General features: G+C 43.7%; 1 protein-coding gene across 2 annotated transcripts in view; it reads left to right on the top strand.

The window, feature by feature from the left end:
- Positions 1–1447: 1447 nt before the first annotated feature.
- The window catches only part of pcca (propionyl-CoA carboxylase subunit alpha), a 34648-nt gene continuing 13684 nt past the window's right edge, over positions 1448–22411 (top strand). For both annotated transcript variants that reach the window (XR_005692120.1, XM_040005079.1), the window contains exons 1-12: positions 1448–1576; positions 3913–3990; positions 4136–4183; positions 4870–4938; positions 6974–7087; positions 8049–8102; positions 8178–8309; positions 12988–13024; positions 14392–14470; positions 15496–15598; positions 16441–16535; positions 21426–21576. Coding sequence is in view for 1 of the 2 variants with exons in the window: in XM_040005079.1 (XP_039861013.1) it covers positions 1499–1576; positions 3913–3990; positions 4136–4183; positions 4870–4938; positions 6974–7087; positions 8049–8102; positions 8178–8309; positions 12988–13024; positions 14392–14470; positions 15496–15598; positions 16441–16535; positions 21426–21576 (1038 nt within the window). In the remaining variant the exon portion in view is untranslated. The remainder of the gene's footprint in view (positions 1577–3912; positions 3991–4135; positions 4184–4869; positions 4939–6973; positions 7088–8048; positions 8103–8177; positions 8310–12987; positions 13025–14391; positions 14471–15495; positions 15599–16440; positions 16536–21425; positions 21577–22411) is intronic.

Here is a 22411-nt window from a genome sequence, read left to right as displayed (position 1 = left end):
ACAATGCTTTTACACATGTAGTCAAGATAACAGTGAACTTCGAAGCGAGCATCAGAATTGGGACGAGGTGTTGCTGTTACCAGGTGGACTGCTCTGGGACTGTCACAGACAAACCTCTGTAGTGTTAACAGAGAATGACCTCAGAAAGAGAAAGCATCCGCTGAGTGACTCTGCTAGAAAATAATGGTCAGACTGCTTAGAGTTGGAAGGTAAGTCCATTAACCTCTTCTTACAACCAGACTGGAAAAACGTTGCCTGGTCTGATGAGCCGTGGCTTCTGCTGCAACGTTCAGATGGCAGTTTGATGTAAGTAATGTCACAGCGTGAATTAACCCTGCCTTGTATCTGCAGCTCTGGACGTGGGTGGTGGTGGCGGTGTATTGGTGTCTTGACATATGGTCTTGGCACCCTTAATGCTATTCTTTAAAGACCAGAGCCAGACTGTGAGTTTGAGTCCAACACTGCATGTCACAAAGCTCACATAATCTCAAATTGGTTTCTAGAACGTGGCGAGGAGTTCTCTGTACTCTGATGGCCTCCAGAGTCTCCAGCGCTCAGACCAACAGAGCACCATTGGGATGTGGTTGAAACGGGGGATGAATTCAGCCAAGAAATCTGCAGCAACTGTGTGGGTCCCTTTAACTTCAAAGGCTAAAGGATGTAATTAAAGAAGTGTCTGGGTGTGAGTGTGTCTGCAACCAACATGTGATGTGTTAATATCAGCTAGGATAGCACCCTGAGGCCCTCAGAAACCTAATGGCAAACAAAGGGACAGCATTTTCAGTAAGCGTGTTTAGTTGTGTTTATATACCAATGAAAATTTTGTTCCAAGCATTTTAAGTTACTTTTGGGTTGGGGTGTGCTATCTTCACAGCTCTGGTGAGTGGTGCTCTTGGACTCTTGTGCAAAGCAAACATTTCTGCACCTGGATTAAACCCAGGAGGCTCTCCAGCCAAGAAAGAATTCAGCATGTGTAAGTTATTAGGCTCATCCGAGGGCTGACTGCAGCTCTGGAAGGTTTGAATCACGACTCCTGCACTGGGCATGTGCAGTGCTGTGCCCCCTTCCTCATTTCTTAGTTGTTTTTTTTGCATATCTACAAACACATTGCTCACATGCTTCCAGTCATCAACTAAACTTTAATGTTGGACAAAGATAACCTGAGTAAATACAAAAAGGAGTTTTTAAATTTGATTTCTTAAGAGAAAAGAGTTATCCAAATCTGCCTGAAACATTTTTGGTCACTTTAAATATCTATCTTATATTTGTCGCAATTGCTGCTGCCCCGTTGGCCTGGCCGCTCTTAATGTTTAATGTCAGAGTTCATAATCAAAGGACATATTAAAGTGTCTTTGCTATAAACTGATTGGCACTTCTACCTTATGGCACAAATGTTCTTTCTGGCTTGACATGATTCAGTATTTACTATTTAAATACCGGAAATCACTTTTTGGCACCACACTGGCCTCCTGCGGCTGTGCGCTCTGCACGCTACGTCATGACGTTGTGGATGATCGGCAACATGGCGGCGCACAGTGTTCCTTCGACGTTAAAGAGGCTTCTGTTCGCTGTAAAGGTGAGCTGACCGCGAGGGTCTGTGCTTTCACTCAGAGGACCTCCACAAACAGCTAACGCACAGTCCGCAGAGTCTGTGACGGAACAGCCGCTGGAAACAAACTTGGAGTTTCCATTACGAGGGGTTGTACCACACTGTTAGAGGTTTCAAAGTATTTTGCGCTGAAACTTGACATGTTGGCGCTGCTGTGTCGCGTATCTTGTGCAGCAGAGTAGACACTGAGTCTCGCGGGTATGGGCTCAAAATGTGGTCATAAATATTTTGTACTTGTAAATCAGTTTTGTATGTGTAAACAGAATGTGTGTGTGTGTGTGTGTGTGTGTGTGTGCGCGCGCGCGCGCGCGCGCGCGTGTAAAAAGATTTGTGTATGGACTTAGCCAAAAAAGACCCTGCAAGTGACAAGTACGAATTTTGGCCCTATTTTTCTTCCTTTCATCTGATTGGTCAATGTCATGTCAATCACAAATGTAACAATCCAATCAGAGAACAGCTGGGTTTAGCTGTCGGAGGGGCGCTTTTTTGAACTGCAGGTCCTTGAAGGGTCATACAGCAGCATAAAGGTCCTTTCACATCGGACGCAGGATGTGCTGCTAATGCTAACTAAAACCCAAGGATCCAGAATTTGTTGCTGGCTGCTGGGCTCTGTGGGTTTTTGCAGCAGCTCTACCTGCACTAGATGCACCTGCTGCTTGTCGTTTCTATCTCTGACTTTATGTCCTCTACAAGAGTTTCTGTTTTTTTGCTGGTTCTTCAAAAAAATAGGGTCAGAATTCGTACTTGTAACTTGCAGGTTTTTTTTGGCTAAGTCCACATACAAATCTTTTTTACGCACACACAAATTCTTTTAACACATACAAAACTGATTTACAAGTACAAAATATTTATGACCACATTTTGAGCCCATACTGCGGGTGACTGTGTGGCCTGTTGCTTCACGCTTTCATGCCACAGACATTCCCGGGACTGTGCTGCCCTCTCCCTCCTCTGTCTGCACTGAGTCGGCTGCTGTGACCCTGCACACCAAACATCCCGTGTTTGTGCAACCGGGACACCGGCACCTCAAACACAGGCAGACGGAAACCAGGCGACAAGCTGCGAACAAATAGTTAAAAGCTCAGGCATTTGGAGTGGCTGTAGCTCAGGAGGTGCCGCAGGTCATCTACTGATTGAAGGTCGGTGGAAGCTCCCCGCTTCATCCCACTGCTCTCCATGCACAGCGCGCGCTCCCGATGCAGGGGGTAGCTACCTTATCGCGACACCTGTCAGCCTTCAGCGAGCTGTGCAACTCAAACACGGAGTCACACCAAGTTAACAGTTCATCTGCATGTTTTGATCCAGATGTTGTGCTGTGTCAGACACTTTGTAGCTGAAAGTTGATCAGGTGCTTTGATGCAGACCTCCCGTGACTTTTTCCCTGTAAAGGTTTTAATGTTGATTCCAGGAACAGCGCTGCTGTTTCTTCCACGCTCAGCATGTCACGGTGTGTGGACAGACTCGGGCTCCACGTTAAACTGTGCCCGCGTCATCATCACTGCTGCTGTTGTTCTGCAGTGTGATGTTAAAGCTGGGGGCTCTCGTTCATTCACTGCTCCTACATACGTTTCTGTTGCAGCTTTGTTTCAGTTGAAAATGTCGGAGAAACGCTGGTGTTTAAACGCATCTGCTACAGAGCCGCGCGTTAGACGACAATCGATGCGAAGAATGCGTGTCGAGAATTTTTCATAATGGATTCGTTGGAATTACTCGATGAATCGTCGCAGTCCCAGCGGGGAGCGATGCAACGGGAACACGGACCAAAGCTTCGGAGAAACGCCAAATAAAGCAGGAAAAGCGCAGCCAGTGACACTTTTCACTGTTTCCAGCACTCCGCGCTCTCCTCCCAAAGCTGCTTGGTTACACACTGACTGCAGGCAGGCAGACAGTCCAGCAGGTGGCGATTGAGCTCAACCATAAACCCCGTTATTGTCAAAGCTGGCGAGCATAAGTAGGTGCAGTTAGTCTCTTCCTGCTCACCTGTGTAGAACTTCAGCCACAAACACACTGCTCTACCGGCTCAAAACTGTCAATAAAAATGAAGAAGAATGCTTTGAAGTCTTCAAGCAAAACTTCAAAGGAAAATATCTGACTTTACTTAAACTTCAATGAGAGGCTCTTTGTAGCATATTTGGATATTTACTTGTTTCTAAGAATCAGTAATGAGGTCAGATTGACTCTAGTGTGTGTGTGTGTGTGTGTGTGTGTGTGTGTGTGTGTGTGTGTGTGCGTGTGTGTGCGTGTGTGTGTGTGTGCGTGTGTGTGTGTGTGTGTGCGCGTGTGTGTGTGTGCTCGCTCTGCAGTGTTCCCCTCTCCAGTCCAGATGCTGTGTTGTGCAGAGAGAGGCTCAGTATTCCACCATATCTAGTCCCAATGAAAAGGTAATGCATGGCTCTCGTCTGCTTATTTCATTTTTGTATTCATTCATATTTTCAACAATGCTGATTAAGAAAATCTATATATTTTACTTTCAGTACAAAGTCTTTGTAGTAATGCAATGTTGCTGTTTGTCTTCTTCCTCCGCAGACCTTTGATAAGATCCTCATTGCAAACAGAGGAGAGATTGCTTGCAGGGTAACTCTCATTGACTCACACAATATGTACAGTTAACAGCTGGTTGTTTTGGGGGGACTAAGAGGAAATTCCACTTTGACTTTACGGATAAATGCCACTGATATGTATCGACTTTCACATCAAGTTGGTGCCAGATTTCTTTAAATGTGACAGTACTTGTGCTCGTATGGGACCACAGGTAGCAAAGTGATCCTTGACAATAACAGGTCAGTACCCCTGACCTATCCAAATGCCAAAAACAGCATTCACACAGCTGTAAATAGAGTTTTCGTGTGTGATTAATGTTAAGTCATGGTCACGATGAATGTGTTTCATGCGTGGACGTGTCAAGCTGTTCATCTTAAAATGAAGCAGAGAGCAGCTGCAGCTCACAGCCCGTCTCATTGCTGCAGCAGGAAACTCTGCAGGGCTCAGCTGTGAAAGGTGCTCTGCCTACGTTCTTCATCTCATGCTAACTTCTGCATCAGTGGGTCCACCTTTCAGCCACCAGCTGCCTGATATTATGTAGCAGCACGGGGGCTGTGGTGGTGGGGTAAACGTCCGGGATCCATGATTTCCAATACAGATAATGACATCATCTATATATTATTCATATCTCAGTGCTTTTAATGCTGCAGCTGATTGGTGCAGTTGGCTGTGCCTGCTGATATGTTCTACTGTGAGGTATTTTCCTTGTTTTCAATCAGGTGATCAAGACGTGCAAGAAGATGGGCATCCAGACTGTGGCTGTTCACAGTGATGTAGACTCCAGCGCTGTGAGTCACGACCTGTGCATTTCCAGGGAGCAGGGGAACTCGGATGTTAGACATAACCTCGTGTTGAATAACTGCATGCTGGTTTTATTTCACACGTACCTGAGGACTTGTCTTTGTGTTCAAGGGTTTCATTTGAATTTTCAAACTCAGTGTGATCTGAATGTGATTCAGTAGGTTAAACGTAAATTCAAGCTCAGGTTAACTTAAATACTTTATCCTGAGAGTTAACAGTTAATGCACGTTCATGGAAAGAGGAATGGTTTTATATTACATAGTTTATAGTTAACACTTCAGTGTTGGATCAGACACCTGGGCAGTGATAAATCAGCTGATGCTTCTGCACTGACTGTGTTACAGTCAGGTATAATAACTAATGTTATTCATACCTGACTGATGATTAAAAAACCTTGTTTGTGTGCTGACATTACCATGTACACTACCGCTAGGGCTGCCACGATTGGTCAACTAGTCACGATTAGTCGACTATCAAAATCGCCGACGACTGATTTAATAGTCGACGCGTCGTTTGAAGCTTTGTAAGATCCCAAAAGACGCAGGAATAAGTAGCAGGATTTAAGAGTGTAATAACGGACTGGAACAGAAGATGGCAGCACTGCATGTACAAGGATGCCAGCTGCCGTTAAACCCCGAAGAAGAAGAAGAAGCTGTGTCCCAGAATTCATAGCGCGGCCCAGCTCAGTTTCCAACAATGGCGGCAGCTAGTTAGTTTTAATGTTACTCTTATTATTCTTTCTGGGTCACAAAATAAACGTTTAACATATTTTCAGGCGAGAATGTAGCTGTGTAAACCTCAAATATCTGCTCAGTTTATCAGGACACCACATATTTTCAAAAGCGCTCCGACGTTTTCGGAGACGTCTGTTACCCACTAGCTCGATAGCTAGCCGGGGGCTAGGCTCACTAGAGCCGTGAGAACACCGGACTCCCGGCAAATCGTTTTCAAACCCACCGCCGTCTTTCACTACTCAGGTTAAACATGATATATGAGTCACTTAGATAACTTAAAAATGTTATTGTTTGGCTTTTTTCAGTGTTTTATTTGTTCCTGAGTAAATCGGTTTGGCTGAGATTAAAGTTTTTACACAGCTGAATAAACGTCAAGCAGACAGCTGATCATCAGAAGTGTGAGATGCTCGAGAATTTACTCCGGTGTCCTGTTATATTTTAGATAGCAAGGAGTTTATTAAACTTCACCGAAACAATCTGCAAATTTCATTAAAATCTAACAAACTATCATCTTGTCTTTATTTTTAGTTAGCACCTTAAACACTTAAAGCTGTAAGCTAATGATAGTTATATAAGAGCAGATGCTGCTGGCGCAATAAGCTGTAAGTTTTATGTCCAATGGATGATGATCTGATTAGTCGACTAATCGCAAAAATAATCGGTGACTAGTCGACTATCAAAATAATCGTTTGTGGCAGCCCTAACTACCGCCTTAAAGGTTTATCACCTTTTTAGTGTAAACTTTGAATGATAATCAACATTTGGCTCAAAAAGATCCTTTGTGAGCAGCAGGAGAGCTTTAAACGATGTTTGTCGGTGCTTTGTTTGTGGGACGTTGGTAGAGCATGTTCTCTTGCAATGCCATGGAACAACACCGTGTGCACATTATACAAAAAGTGCACTTAAACTCAAACAAAAACAGAGTGGCACTTCAGGAAGCGTGAGCTCAGATCTTTTCAGATCACCCTGAAAAACAGTGCAAAAAGTCACCGAGGCCTCCGCTGCTTCAAACAAACGATTCTCTGTAACTCTTTTACAAGTATGATGTGAAAGCGAGCCCAACATGTGTGCCTAGGTTCTATATGACCTTTGCATTCATTTTTCACTTTTTTGTTTTACCGTTTTAGTGACTTTAAAGCACATCATCTGGAATAAAATCTTTAATCAAAGAATGGGTATATGAGTAGATTACTGTGCAGTGAAAACTGTTGTTGGTGTTTTAGCCGCACAGTGAACCTCGGTTTACCTCCTGCTGTGGATGTTAATGTTCTGCTCTGTATGGATCTAGGTTCATGTAAAGATGGCTGATGAGGCGGTCTGTGTTGGCTCCGCCCCCACCAATAAAAGCTACTTGAACATGGATGCCATCATGGATGCCATCAGAGTGACTGGAGCACAAGCTGTAAGTGAATGACATGACTTGTGCAGATGGGCGTCTGCATATTCATTTTGTGTATTTAGCCCAATCGATGACCCGAGAACCTGATACCACAGGTGCATCTACTGACAATCTTATAGGCGTTTGATTCTCAGTGACTGCATCCTTAAGGTTAGAGGTCAGAGGTCAGGTTTTCTGAAAATCTTGTGAATGGAATACCTTGAGAACAAGGTGATGTAAAATTTTGAAATTCATACGACAGGTGCATCTACTAGGCAGAGGGGTAACTCTGGGTCCGAATCGACTTCTGTCTTCATGTTAAGATGAAGATGATGCTTTTCTGTATTCCAAAGAGTCATTTTGTTTTTCAGTTGAAGCTCAGATTTCCTGCAGTGTCCTCCGTCATGTTACAGTGGGGCTGCAGAGAGGCTTTTATGTTGATGATGTAGTTGCTTACACACATGTATGAGTGTAATTTGTTTTAAGTTGTTGCCTCCAAAATAAAAGGGACAGGCTTGTAATGTATGTTTTATAAAACAATGCAAAGTACAGTGGGTGAGTTTATCAAAGTGCTTTTTATCTAACATTCACACTCTGTTGAACACATCAGAGAGAAACTAAGGTTCAGTGTCTTGCTCTGAACCACCTTCTGATTATTAGATGAGCTGCTCTGCCTCCTGAGCTACAGCCACCTGTTCAGTGGCTGAAAGGGGACAAAGTGCATGATGTATACCTATTTACATTGGAGTCCTACGGCCAGGAGTGTCCAGGCCTTTAACATGCATTCAGACTTGTGTTGACAGTCCTGCTAGAGTCTCCTTCTAGGTCAGACGCAGTAATACTGTTGTGACTCTTTTTGATGTTAACAGCTTGTAATTCATAAGTACAATTAAGCAATTGTTTATGCATGAAAGGAGTTTTCTTCCAAACCCCCTTTAAAGTATATTTGGGTTTGAAAGTGTGACGTTTTTTTCTCCTCTCTAAGGTTCATCCTGGTTATGGGTTTCTGTCTGAAAATAAAGAGTTTGCAAAACGACTGGTGAGTTATGCAGTGAATTACTTCTCTCTCAGCACAAAGTCTTAGGAGTCTCATGGTACTTTGTCTTGTTGCCAGGCAGCAGAAGGTGTGGCATTCATTGGCCCAGACACCGATGCTATCCAGGCGATGGGGGATAAAATTGAAAGCAAGCTAATTGCAAAGGCTGCCAAAGTCAACACTATCCCAGGATTCGATGGCGTTGTCAAGGTAGGGCCATCAAAACGGCAATGCATGGAAACGAGAAGGCGTTTGCTAGATCAAGTCTGAGGGCTGTTCATCGGCTGTGTCATGGTTTTTGTTTTTCACTAATACTTTTTTTTTTTTTCCAGTTAATAGGTTAAAGCTAAACATGTGAGTGAAGTTGCCCCCCCCCACCTTCTTCAAATCCAACAAAGTGGTATCAAACGTTTGTGCTGCAAAAAGTTTCGTTTGTGCTACTATCATTTTAAAGATATTAATAAAAATTTCTAGAGGTCATCAGAGGTCAACCAGCCCCCCCACATTACCCAAATCAAAGAAAATTGATGTCAAACGTTTGTGCTGGTTTGTGCTGCAAACATTTTAAAAAATTTTAATAAAATAATGTCTTGATGCGTGCTTAATCATCCAGGTAAGTCAATCCCAAAAGGTTGATTCTGTTCATCTGGACATTTTCAGTTGGAGAAACGTTTCGTCATCATCCAGGTGACTTCTTCAGTCTCAGCTGACTGCAGGTTTCCAACCTTATAAACACATGTGAGTGAAGTTGCCCCCCTACCTTCTTCAAATCGAACAAAATTGATCTCAAACATTTGTCCTGCAAATGCAGGTTATGTTTCCCTAATTTTATAAACAGTACATGTACAGTGAGAGAGATATGTCACGGAAGCGTTGGAGGTCGTTCATAAGAGATTACAGGATCACCCCAACCTCAGCAACAGGACCACTCTCAGCACTGATCAGTTGTGTTTGCTTTCGGAACTGTGTCTTAATTCCACCTATTTTGCATAAGGGTCAGTACAGGCAGAAATCTAGGTGTGCCATGGGTTCCCACAGGCCCCTGCTCAAAGTCACCAAACCAGTTCGTAAGCAGGTACAGGTGTGGCCAGAAGGGTCCTCAGAGGCACTGCAAGACTGCTTTTCCACCACAGGCTGCTACACATGACAACACCACAGACTTTCAGGAATATACAGAAACTGTTACTGCCTACATCCCAAAATGCACTGATGATGTCACAGAGACCAGGTGTCACGGGTTGCTTAGAGGATCCACTCGCAGGACTCTTGAGTAGCATTTAAACAGAGACGGTTTATTTACAGATCTTCACCAAGTGTGTGTACAGACAGTGTGGGGTTAGTGCTATATACAAGACGTGAGGGGCAGGGCTCCAGGGAAAATGGGGAAATCACACACGCGCTCAGTTCAACCTCCCTCTTCTCCGCTAGCGACCAGTCGCTCCTTCCACACTCCTCGCGGGGAAACACGGGGACGGGTCCGGGGAATCTAGGAACAAAGAAACACTCGTTAAGTCTCTGAGACAGAGGCACAGGAAACTTGAGCTAGATGTGTACTGACTAGAGCCTTCACAACAATCCAGCGCTGAACAGCTGATCTCCTCCTTCTAATATACCAGCTGGTCTGATGAGGCCCAGGTGTGCACGATCCGGGAAGGCGTGGACCGAGGGCGTGAAGCCGCCATGAGTTCTGCCCCCTGCAAAACAGGGCAGAGAAGGAGAGAGGGGGAGAGAGAGGGAAAAAGAGAAGAGAAGGAGGGCTAGGAGTGGAGAGATTCTGATCAGCACCTTGCCAATCCTGCAGGTCGTGACACCAGGCCTATCACTGTCCGGGCCAATCAGAAACCATGGCTCACAGGTCAGGTTTAAATGCTCCTAAGGTTGAAAAATGCAGCCTTCAGAGCCGGGAATTAGGTGAGCCAAAGAACAGCAAGGGCAAACCTGTAACGTGGCATCAGCTACAGCAGAGATACTTTGAGGCAGTGGCAAGGAACACAAACCATCACAGACTACAAGCCCACTCTGCAGACTGTGGTGAACAAATGGTAAATGGCCTGTATTTGTATAGCGCTTTACTAGTCCCTAAGGACCCCAAAGCGCTTTACACTACATCCAGTCATCCACACACTGGTGATGGCAGCTACATTGTAGCCACAGCCACCCTGGGGCGCACTGACAGAGGCGAGGCTGCCGGACACTGGCGCCACCAGGTCCTCTGACCACCACCAGTAGGCAACGGGTGAAGTGTCTCGCCCAAGGACACAACGACCGAGACTGTCCAAGCCGGGGCCTGAACCAGCAACCTTCCGATTACAAGGCGAACTCCCAACTCTTGAGCCTCGATCGCCCCAGACAGTGTGTGGAGATCCCTTGCCAAAATCAGTACCGCCGTTCCCACATGCCTCAAAGCCTCCACCATCATTACTGTACCCAAGAAGTCATCTACCTCCTGCTTTAAGGACCACCGTCCTGTCAAACTCACCTCCATCATTATGAATCGCTTTGAACGGCTAGTCATGCATCAAATCAAATTATCGCTTTCGTCAAAACGCTCAACCGATGATGGAATTTCAACTGCCCCTCACTCAGCCCTCACACATCTCAACACTAGAGACTCATATGTCAGAGTGCTGTTCATAGACTTCAGTTTAGCCTTCAGCATCATCATTCCCCAGCAACTCATTCACAAACTGGATCTGCTGGGGAACAGCACCTTGCTGTATAACTGGCTGCTAGATTTCTTGACAGGAAGACAGCAGACAGTACGGGTCGACAGCAACACCTCCAGCCCAAGAACACTGAATACGGGGGCTCCCCAAGGATGTGTGTTGAGCTCCCTTCTCTTTACTCTGCTGACCCACGACGAGATCTACTACAGGGGTGAAGTTAACCATCTGCCAGAGTGGTGCAGCAACAACAACCTGTCCCTGAATGTGGAGAAGACCAACAGTGACTCTACTTCCTCTGCAAACTGAGAAGCACAAGAGATTCAACCCCCATTATGAGCACCTTTTACAGAGGCACAGTTGAGAGTATCCTCACCAGCTGCATCACTGTGTGGTATGACTCCTGCATTGGGTTCTGCAGGACAAAATGACAACGGGTAGTGAGAGCAGCTGCACCTGGCTCACCTGGAAGGTCCTCTCCATTACAGGTGACTCCACTCATCCCTTCAGCAGCCTCTTCAGTTTGCTGCCATCAGGAAGGAGACTGAAGAGCCTCCGGGCCAGAACACACAGACTGAGAGACAGCTTCGTCCATCGGGCTGTCAGGATGCTGACCATCTCTGAATCGAGAAGGGGGGCCCAAGGGTACATCTGTCACCATCTTACAATGCTGTGATTGTAGCCATTCCCCACTTTCTGTGAATGGTACTCATGGCCATTGATCAGTAGGCTTTGATTAGTTGTCATTGATCAATGGTCATAGGAATTTGCATACTAACAATCATGGAACTAACTCCCCAGCACATTGTTCATTCAGTGGTGCTAGTTTCCTTCACTATGCAAATGTCCTGTTTATAAGGTTGGGGAAACCTGCAGTCAGCTGAGACTGAAGAAGTCACCTGGATGATGACGAAACGTTTCTCCAACTGAAAATGTCCAGATGAACAGAATCAACCTTTTGGGATTGACTTACCTGGATGATTAAGCACGCACCAGGACATTATTTTATTAAAATTTTTTAAATGTTAGCAGCACAAACAAAAAATTTTGCAGCACAAACCAGCACAAACGTTTGACATCAATTTTGTTTGCTTTAATTAATGTGGGGGGGCTGGTTGACCTTTTGACCTTTACCTTTTCATTAATATCTTTAAAACAGACGCAGCACAAACAAAAATCTTTGCAGCACAAACGTAGCACAGTTGATTGACACCCATTTTGTTTGATTTAATTAATGTGGGGGGGCTGGTTGACCTCTGATGACCTCTAGAAATTTTCATTAATATCTTTAAAACAGAAGCAGCACAAACGTAGCACAAACGTTTGATACCACTTTTGTTGGATTTGAAGAAGGTGGGGGCCAACTTCACTCACATAAGCTAAACTGGATTTTTGCATCTATAGCAAACGTTCATATGTTAATATTTATGGCATATTTTTCTTGTCATTTAAAAAAATTGTGCAATTATTTTGCTGTGCTGTAATACGATGCAATTACGTTTAACCATTTTAACAATAAAAACCACGATGGTGTTACATTTTAAAGTCACGTAGTTCTAAAAAACCAGCTAAAAATTGCGTTTGATCAGCAAAGCTTCTTCAGAAAGTCTCCTTGCACATCACTCTAACCTCTTAATGTTTCAACGCTTGGCTTAATACTGCTCCTTCTCCTCTGCATTCACTTTAGTGTGATGTGTGCAGTCCATTGTGATTCTCATAGAGGTGTTACGAACCTTCATGTTCAGACTGAGGGAGGAATTCAAGTTGGCAAAACCTCATTTTTGGAATTTAAAGATTTTGTCTTTGAATTTTTAATTCCACGCTTTAAGCTTTAAAGTTCTGAACAGGATGTAAACAGATGATAAAATTATATTATTCCCTTTGTTGTGAAGATGAAATGTGATTTATTTATCCCCAAAAAGTTGGTTACAGCAGCCAGATCATGAAAAACAACCTAGTAAATTACAATATCACAACACAGAGCTGAGACTTTGATCAGCTGTGTCTCAGTTAAAATAGGAATCAATTTATTTCTTCAGACTTCTCAAAGCTTTCTTTGCTGATCTGTTGCTCAGCACTTTAATAGTTCTGCACCTCTTGCAATAAGTGCAGCTGTAGAGGTGATTGCTGCTGTGAACAAACCGCATGTGTTAATAGTAATGGATCCATATATTCATATGTGCATTTGCCCTTAAATACTTTGTTTTACTCCTCGCCTGTGTCAGACTGCAGAGGAAGCTGTGAAGATTGCACAGCAGATTGGTAAGTCATCGGTTTTTCTGTGTGCTAAAAGTTTACAGTAAACTGTAGTGATGACAGGAAGAATCTTAGTGAGTTTGTTTACTGCAGACATGATCTCCCACACACGTGTTCCTGGCCCACTCGAGCTGTTTACTCCTATTTCTGATTATTTTTTAAATGTATTTATTTATTTTTGTTGAATTGCTGTCAATCATCACATCTTCATGGAGCTGTTACCAAAAGATAACACATTTATTATGTTGAAAATATCATTGTAGGAAAACTCAATGTGCTAAACACAGAAGCTAAAGATGTAAACGCTGTGTAGGTTTACGATATCTGAAGAGATGGAACAGATGAAAGCAGAACTCTCACTGTGGGAATATAAAGAGTCTGTTTTACTCCTCAGTCTTAAAAGGCTGCTGGGGTTTTGCTGAGGATGATGTCTAAGCTGACATCCATCATGGACGACACCTCCCACCCCTGCATGAGACTGTACGAGCACTGAGCAGCTCGTTCAGCAGCAGACTTTTACACCCGCAGTGTAGGAAGGACTTTTACACCCACAGTGTAGGAAGGACTTTTACACCTGCAATGTAGGAAGGACTTTTACACCCACAGTGTAGGAAGGACTTTTACACCTGCAATGTAGGAAGGACTTTTACACCTGCAATGTAGGAAGGACTTTTACACCCACAGTGTAGGAAGGACTTTTACACCCACAGTGTAGGAAGGACTTTTACACCCACAGTGTAGGAAGGACTTTTACACCTGCAATGTAGGAAGGAGCGCTACCAAAGGACATTGTGACCAGCAGCTGTCAGACTCTTTTACACAGTTTAACATAATCTTACTCATCACCTGTATAATTGACATATCACATGTTTGTAATTGCTGATACTCATTTGCATCTTGTTTGTACACCAGGATCATTCATACCCCCCCCCCTACACACACACACACACACACACACACACACACACACACACACACACACACACACACACTCTACTATAGGTCTATATTCCTCCTGCTATAAGAGCTGTGTAACACCCACAGCTGTGTAATAAAGTTTCATTCTATTCTATTCTGTTCTGTTCTATTCTGTTCTGTTCTATTCTATTCTATTCTATTCTGTTCTATTCTATTCTATTCTATTCTATTCTATTCTATTCTATTCTATTCTATTCTGTTCTATTCTATTCTATTCTATTCTATTCTATTCTATTCTGTTCTGTTCTGTTCTGTTCTGTTCTATTCTATTCTATTCTATTCTATTCTATTCTATTCTATTCTATTCTATTCTGTTCTGTTCTGTTCTGTTCTGTTCTGTTCTGTTGCCTGACTGTGAAAAATGCACCTTTGCAGTTGTTTTGTTTTGTTGCCAGGTTACCCTGTGATGATCAAAGCTTCTGCAGGTGGAGGAGGGAAAGGAATGAGGATTGCTTGGAACGCTGAGGAGACGAGGTATTGTACTTGGTCACGTGCTCAGTATACACGAGCCCATCAGCTACTCTGTCAGTGCGCCCCAGGGCAGCTGTGGCTACAGTGTTGCTATCACCAGTGTGTGTGTGAATGGGTGAATGACTGAATGTAGTGCTTTGGGGTCCTTAGGGACTAAGTAAAGCGCTATACAGATACAGGCCATTTACTATTTTTTAGTAAATACACACTCAATTATGTGTTGAACAAAACGTAGAAGTAATTGTTTTTATTATTACAAGCATTGCTTATGTAGTAATGACTTAAAGTACTCTACCTCAGGTAATACTGTACAGTCTTATATTGCAAATATAAGGACTAAAGCTACTGCTATTAGCTCGTACGTCTGCAGCTTATGGAAGATGCTCGTGCAGCGTCTTCTGCTTACATTAGTTAAACTCTTTGATCTTAAGTAGCTCCAAATACCACAGTTAAAATACTATTGCCCCAAACACTGATTCAGCCCCTAGTTAAACTAGTGGCCAGAAATGTGTGGGCCTTTTCCACTAGTAGCTGCTTGGGTCAGTTCAGCTTCAGGTTTGTAGGGTTTTCCATTAGATGGTAGTACCTGGTACCAGGCCGGAGTCTCCCATTGTAATGATGTTTGTTGTTTTGGCAGCGTTGCTTTAATGACCCCAACAAATGGTACTCCACTGTAATGGAAAACAACCAGAACAGATGGAGTGGGTGCTAGTGGAAAAGAGGCATTAGTGAGCTCTGAAGTTCTTCCAGAACACTATACAAACTCATTGAATAACCTAACAACACAAGCAGTTATATTATACGACACATTAAACAGTCCAGGTCTTCCTTTTTGTTTCGTCCCTGTGTGTTTTACAGACGTTAGTCAAAATCACCTGTTATTGCTAAAGTTATTCATTCAGCTCCTTGTGCTCTAAACTGAAGCTTATTTACTTACTTAACTGTTTTCCTGTTGTTACTTGTAGACCAATGGAAAGTCTGTATTTGCTCTTTAAAACTGTTGTGATCTGTGGGTGTGCTGTTAACAGGGAAGGTTTCCGGTTCTCATCGCAGGAGGCAGCATCCAGCTTTGGAGACGACAGGCTGCTCATTGAGAAATACATAGACAACCCCAGACATATAGAGATTCAGGTATATCGACTGTCTACACTGATCTCCTTTAACTTTGATGGATACATGAAAGCCAAAAGAGCAAGCGGAGGTGACTCTTTGATTCCTAAACTCCTCGTCTCAGCTCTAGATTCACTGAAATAGAAACAAACTGCACGACAGTCTGTTCAGTCGAGTCGAGAGGAGGCTGTTACCTAACAGCTCTCACAAAACGCCATCTCAGAATGCACCACGCAAACAAGCTTGAAGAGTCAGAAGGTCACACTGACTCCTGTGAGTCAGACATGCAGTAGGCCTGCACTAATAAGACCGTGAACAGAGCGAAGCGTAGCCTAACGACTCTCCCTCTGCTGAGACTGCAGACGGGAGGCAGAGTTTGGCTGAATCCAGCCTGAAAAGTTCGTAGGTCACAGCCGTCCACTCTGAGTGACAGGTTCTGATGTGGGCTCAAACTATTGGATCCCAGTGTGAGGCGCTTAGGAATGCATTGAATGAATTAAAGGTTTTATGCCACAGCTGCCCTAAATGAACAGTGTTGGTATTTACCAAAATCATTAACACATTATATTTGTTATTATGCAACATTTTACAAAAACCGTAAAAATAGGAAAACACGTGATTATTGTTTGACTAAGATGCTGAATGGTTTTCTTGCATTCCTGAAGAGAAACATGAGGATCACTGTACCAGCTCACATCTGAGGATCCAAGTGTGAATTGGTGTTTTTTATTTTTTTATTTTAATAAAGTTTTTAGATTTCAAAGAATAATTTTCTGGACTTTTGTGACAGATGCTCTAACATGCAGACATGTTCAGCGACATGTGTAAACCACATAGTGTGTTGACTTGAAAACCTGTTTCAGGTGTTGGCTGATAAACATGGAAATGCTCTGTGGCTCAATGAGAGGGAGTGCTCCATCCAGAGGAGGAACCAGAAGGTAGTGGAAGAGGCGCCCAGGTTAGTGAGACGTTTTTGGGCTTCGCAGTTATTTGTTTCTGTAAAGAAAAGACCGACCCGACGACATCTTTATTGACTCGGTTGTTGTTCACACAATCGACTCAGTCGGCTGCAGCTTTCCAGCTCACAGCCCGACTCGCATCACAACAACGATGTACTGACAGACAGCACAGCCTTTGTGCCGGCGAAGCGTGATTGCAGATGCCGTGCAGGTGCGTCCATCTTCCCTGCAGCGGCACCGCAGACCACGCCCCACCACAGCTTCAAATGGACATAGAGCAAGTAAATAGTAAACAAACTGGTTGTTACATGGCGCTTTTCTGCTCACTCAAAGCGCTTTAATTCGTTTTTACTCATTAGTCAATTAGTGAAACATGGGGAGATTAAAATCTTGTCATTAAATGTCAGCGGTCTGGGAAACTCAGTTAAGGGTTAGAATTATGACTGAACTAAGAAAGGGGAGGACACAGATATTTAAATAATGAAAGTACTCCCCCTGCTGGAAGGAAGCTGTCATTAACGTACTTCCCAAACCAAGAACAAACAAACACGAAATATGTCAAAATTATAGAGCAATCACTATCCTGAGTGTAGCGTATAACACATACACCTCTGTAATATCAAATGGGGTTTGTAAGGCACAGACAATATGAGGAGCACATTACATGTAATACAGAGAATACAAGTAAATCAAATATCAGCTGCCTGGATCAGTTTAGATGCAGAAAAATCATTCGACAAAGTTAATAATCTGTTTAAGATTAGGAAGATTTTGATTTAATGAAAAGGCCATTCAGTGCATTAAAGCGATTTATACAAATCTCACTGCTAGATTAAAACGAATGGCTCACTAACTGAAAGATTCCACTTGGATTAGACAAGAAAACTCAATCACAGGAATAGAAATCAATCAACAGAATCATGCAGCTTGTTCGTGGATGATATTATGATATATCTTTTAAAATGAACAGTGCAATCCTTTATGAAATCCTTTTAAATCACTAAAATACCCTGAGGGCAACATAACTAAAAATACACCAAAGCTGTATGAAGCAAACAAAGACGTGGCAGGATGGTCTACCTGCCTTTAGTGCCAAACTAGGCTCCATAAAAATGAATATCCTCCCACGCCTGCTGTACCTGTTCTTATCTCTATTTAATTTCAATTCAATTCAATTATATTTTATTACAGCAAATCACAGCAACAGTTGCCTGAAGGTGCTTTATATTGTAAGGTAGACCCTACAATAACACATAAATTCAAATTCAAATTCAAATTTTATTTGTCACGTACACAGTCATACACAGTACGATATGTAGTGAAATGCTTGGACAACTGCTCGTGACCTAAAGAAAAACAAAAAGGAAAAGGCTATGAATAAGATAGGAAATAAATATGAAAAATTAAAAAGGTTAAATTTAACTAGGAAGGAATAAAATATAAATTAAGGTTAAAAATGAAATAACTGTACAACACAAATTAGAATGAAGGGTAAATTTAACTGGGAAGAATAAGATAAAATATATAAATTAAAGTTGAAAATAAAATAACTGTAACAACAAAATACACAATACACAATATAGAACTATATAAGAATGTATGAAGAAATCTAAATATAAATAATATATACACAATAACAGCAGCTGTACAAGTATTAACCGGAAATGAAGAATATAGTGACCAGTGTTGTGCAAAAACAAAGTCCAGAAAGTCCAGTGTGTGTGTAGGAAACTGTATGTGTGGGTCAGTACTGTGTGGTGGTGTGATTGAGAGACCGTATCGCCTGCGGGAAGAAGCTCCTCCTCAGTCTCTCTGTGTTGGTCTTCAGGGAGCGGAATCGCTTTCCTGACCTCAACAGAGAGAACAGTCTGTTGTTGGGATGGCTGAGGTCCTTCACGATCTTCCTGGCCTTGGTCCAGCACCGCCTGCTGTAGATTGAGTGCAGGTCAGGGAGCTCGGAGCGGATGGTGCGCTCAGCTGACCGCACAACCCTCTGTAGAGCTCGTCTGTCCTGCATGGTGCTGTTCCCGAACCAGGTTAAGATGTTTCCCGCCAGGATGCTCTCTATGGTGCACGAGTAAAAGTTCCTGAGCACCTTGGAGGGCAGTTGGAAGTCTCTCAAGCGTCTGAGGTGGTAGAGACGCTGTCGGGCCTTTTTCACCACGGTGTTGATGTGACAGGACCATGACAGGTCCTGCGTGATGTGAACTCCGAGGTATTTGAAGCTGTCCACTCTCTCCACTGGGCACTCGTTGATGACGGGGGTCTGGTAGTTCCTCTCCTGCTTAGTGCTGAAGTCCACTATCAGCTCCTTTGTCTTACTGACGTTTAGAAGGAGGTTGTTCCTCTGGCACCAGTTCTCCAGATTCCTAATCTCCTTCAGGTAGGCCGTCTCGTTGTTATCAGAGATCAGGCCCACCACGACGGTGTCGTCAGCAAACTTGATGATGGTGGTGGAGCTGGTAGTGGCCACACAGTCATATGTGTACAAAGAGTACAGCAGGGGGCTCAGAACACACCCCTGGGGGGCTCCAGTGCTGAGAGTGGTGGAGGCTGAGACATGTCCGCCCATCCTTACTGCCTGTGGTCTGCCAGTTAGGAAGTTGGAGATCCACAGACACATAGATGAGCTGAGTCCCAGATGCTCCAGCTTGGTGGTGAGTGTGGAGGGAATTATGGTGTTAAATGCAGAGCTGTAGTCTATGAAGAGCATTTTAACATAATTCCCCCTTCTAGTGTCCAAGTGAGTGAGTGATGTGTGGAGGAGATGAGAGATGGCATCGTCTGTGGAACGATTTGGACGGTAAGCGAACTGTAGTGGGTCCAGTGTGTCTGGTAGTGAAGAAATGATGAAGTCTCTGACCAGGCGTTCAAAGCACTTCATCACTACTGAGGTGAGGGCTACAGGGCGATAGTCATTGAGAGAAGCAGGGTGGGGTTTCTTCGGGACAGGAACAATGATGGACTCTTTGAAGCATGTGGGGATCACCGACTGAGATAAAGAGATGTTGAATATCTCAGTGAACACAGGAGCTAGCTGGTATGCGCAGTCTCTTAGGATACGACCTGGGATGCCGTCTGGTCCTGCTGCTTTCCTGGTGTTCACTCTCTTGAAGGCTCTCCTTACTTCATGCTCGGAGATGACGAGCACGTTTCCAGTGCTGGCAGTATCTTCCTGTCTGCAGCCGTTAGCGCCGCTAACACTAGCATTGTTGGAGACCTTAGCTGCAGCCTCGAAGCGAGCATAGAAAGTGTTCAGCTCGTCTGCCAGAGTCACGGCCGCGTTCGTCATACCGGTTGTTGGTGCTTTATAGTCCGTTATTGTCCTTAGTCCCCGCCACAGGCTCCTAGAGTCACTCTGTTGGAGTTGTGACTCTAGTTTCCTCCCGTAGCGCTGCTTCATACAGAGAAAAACCCAACAATCATATGACCCCCTATGAGCAGCACTTTGGCGACAGTGGGAAGGAAAAACTCCCTTTTAACAGGAAGAAACCTGCAGCAGAACCAGGCTCAGGGAGGGGCGGGGCCATCTGCTGCAAGGTTAAGGGAGGAAGACAGAACAAACACCCAGTGCATCATGGGAAAGCCCCCGGCAGCCTAGGCCTATTGCAGCATAGCTAACAGAGGATTCGGGGTCAACTGCTTTTTCAAAAGGAAAGTTTGAAGCCTAATCTTGAAAGTAGAGATAGTGTCTGTCTCCTGAATCCAAACTGGAAGCTGGTTCCACAGAAGAGGGGCCTGAAACCTGAAGGCTCTGCCTCCCATTCTACTTTTAAATACTCTAGGAACAACAAGTAGGCCTGCAGAGCGAGAGCGACGTGCTCTAATAGGGTGATATGGTACTACAAGGTCATTGAGACATTATTTGACACTTCTGTAAGGCTACTTTGGTTTCACATCCACTTTTGTTTCTTCCAAAGCTTTTTAGAGGCTGCATCTGCGGGCTGCTTCCCCTGTACATGGAGCTGCTATCAAGTTCTATATAATTACAAAAATGTTTAGTCCGCATGCTTATTGACCTCCACTTTGGTCTTTGTATGTCCATGGTTGTATTTTTTACTGTTTGATAGTTTTTGTGTTTTTTATTTTTAAATGTATTTAGAGCCAAATTAAGAAAACACTTAGCAGGCTGAATTCTTACTTCCCTGATTTCTTGCTTTCCTGCCCACATTAGTCTGGTTTAGTCTCACTCACACACACACACACACACACACACACACACACACACACACACACACACACACACACACACACACACACACACGCGCGGTCTGTTTTTAATCACGACTGAGTGTTACAGAACTGTGCATTAAATCAAGTGTCAAAGCAAAGTGGAATCATTCAAAATGATAACGTTGTTGTAGCTCTAATCTGTTGTGCTTTATTTTCATAGTCTTTAAAGGTTTTTAATTTTAACAGGATGGGCAATCTCGTTAATTATCATTAATTTCCTTCCTTCCTCTTTTTCTTCTTCTTTGATATTGACTTCTCATTGTGTCCTCCCCGACTAATTTGCTGTTCCTTTGGCATATTTACTCAGAGTTTTGTTCCTTTTCACTCGTGCCCTTACTTTAGTTTGCAGGGAAGCAACGTGGTCCTCCAAAGTAGGTAATCACAGATCAGCCTGTGACTCCCGGAGTTTATCTCCGTCCTCATCTCTCCCACAGCTGCCATAACGCTGTCCATGTCAGAGAAATGCCTCAAAAAATGTTTTGTTTTAGCCTGTATGATGGAGCGAAGCAGCAATCAGGTGTAAAATAATCAGCAATAAAACACAGATTTTTAATTTTGCTCTTCAATAATTTGCAATGAAAGGTGGCTGGAAGACTCGAGCTGTTTGTTTTTGTTTCAGTGAAACGAGTTTGAGCTTCTGTGTCGTGTCCATGCAGTACTTTCCTGGACCCAGTCACACGACGGGCAATGGGTGAACAAGCAGTCCAACTAGCCAAAGCTGTGCAGTACTCCTCTGCTGGGACTGTGGAGTTTCTAGTGGATTCTAAGAAGAACTTCTATTTCCTGGAGATGAACACACGACTACAGGTTCAGTTCCATTTCATTTATATGTATGACAAACAGTTGCCTCAAGGCGCTTTATATTGTAAGGTGGAGACCTTCACCTTCAGGTCACCTGATCCAGCCCTAACTATACAGGGAGTGCAGAATTATTAGGTAAATGAGTATTTTGTCCACATCATCCTCTTCATGCATGTTGTCTTACTCCAAGCTGTATAGGCTCCAAAGCCTACTACCAATTAAGCATATTAGGTGATGTGCATCTCTGTAATGAGAAGGGGTGTGGTCTAATGACATCAACACCCTATATCAGGTGTGCATAATTATTAGGCAACGTCCTTTCCTTTGGCAAAATGGGTCAAAAGAAGGACTTGACAGGCTCAGAAAAGTCAAAAATAGTGAGATATCTTGCAGAGGGATGCAGCAGTCTCAAAATTGCAAAGCTTCTGAAGCGTGATCATCGAACAATCAAGCGTTTCATTCAAAATAGTCAACAGGGTCGCAAGAAGCGTGTGGAAAAACCAAGGCGCAAAATAACTGCCCATGAACTGAGAAAAGCGTGCAGCTGCCAAGATGCCACTTGCCACCAGTTTGGCCATATTTCAGAGCTGCAACATCACTGGAGTGCCCAAAAGCACAAGGTGTGCAATACTCAGAGACATGGCCAAGGTAAGAAAGGCTGAAAGACGACCACCACTGAACAAGACACACAAGCTGAAACGTCAAGACTGGGCCAAGAAATATCTCAAGACTGGTTTTTCTAAGGTTTTATGGACTGATGAAATGAGAGTGAGTCTTGATGGGCCAGATGGATGGGCCCGTGGCTGGATTGGTAAAGGGCAGAGAGCTCCAGTCCGACTCA

This window comes from Simochromis diagramma, unplaced genomic scaffold, assembly GCF_900408965.1.
Source record: "Simochromis diagramma unplaced genomic scaffold, fSimDia1.1 OVJJ01000309.1, whole genome shotgun sequence".
Lineage (NCBI taxonomy): Eukaryota > Metazoa > Chordata > Actinopteri > Cichliformes > Cichlidae > Simochromis > Simochromis diagramma.
Note: the sequence above shows the minus strand (reverse complement) of the source record. Positions and strands in the feature narration are given on the sequence as shown.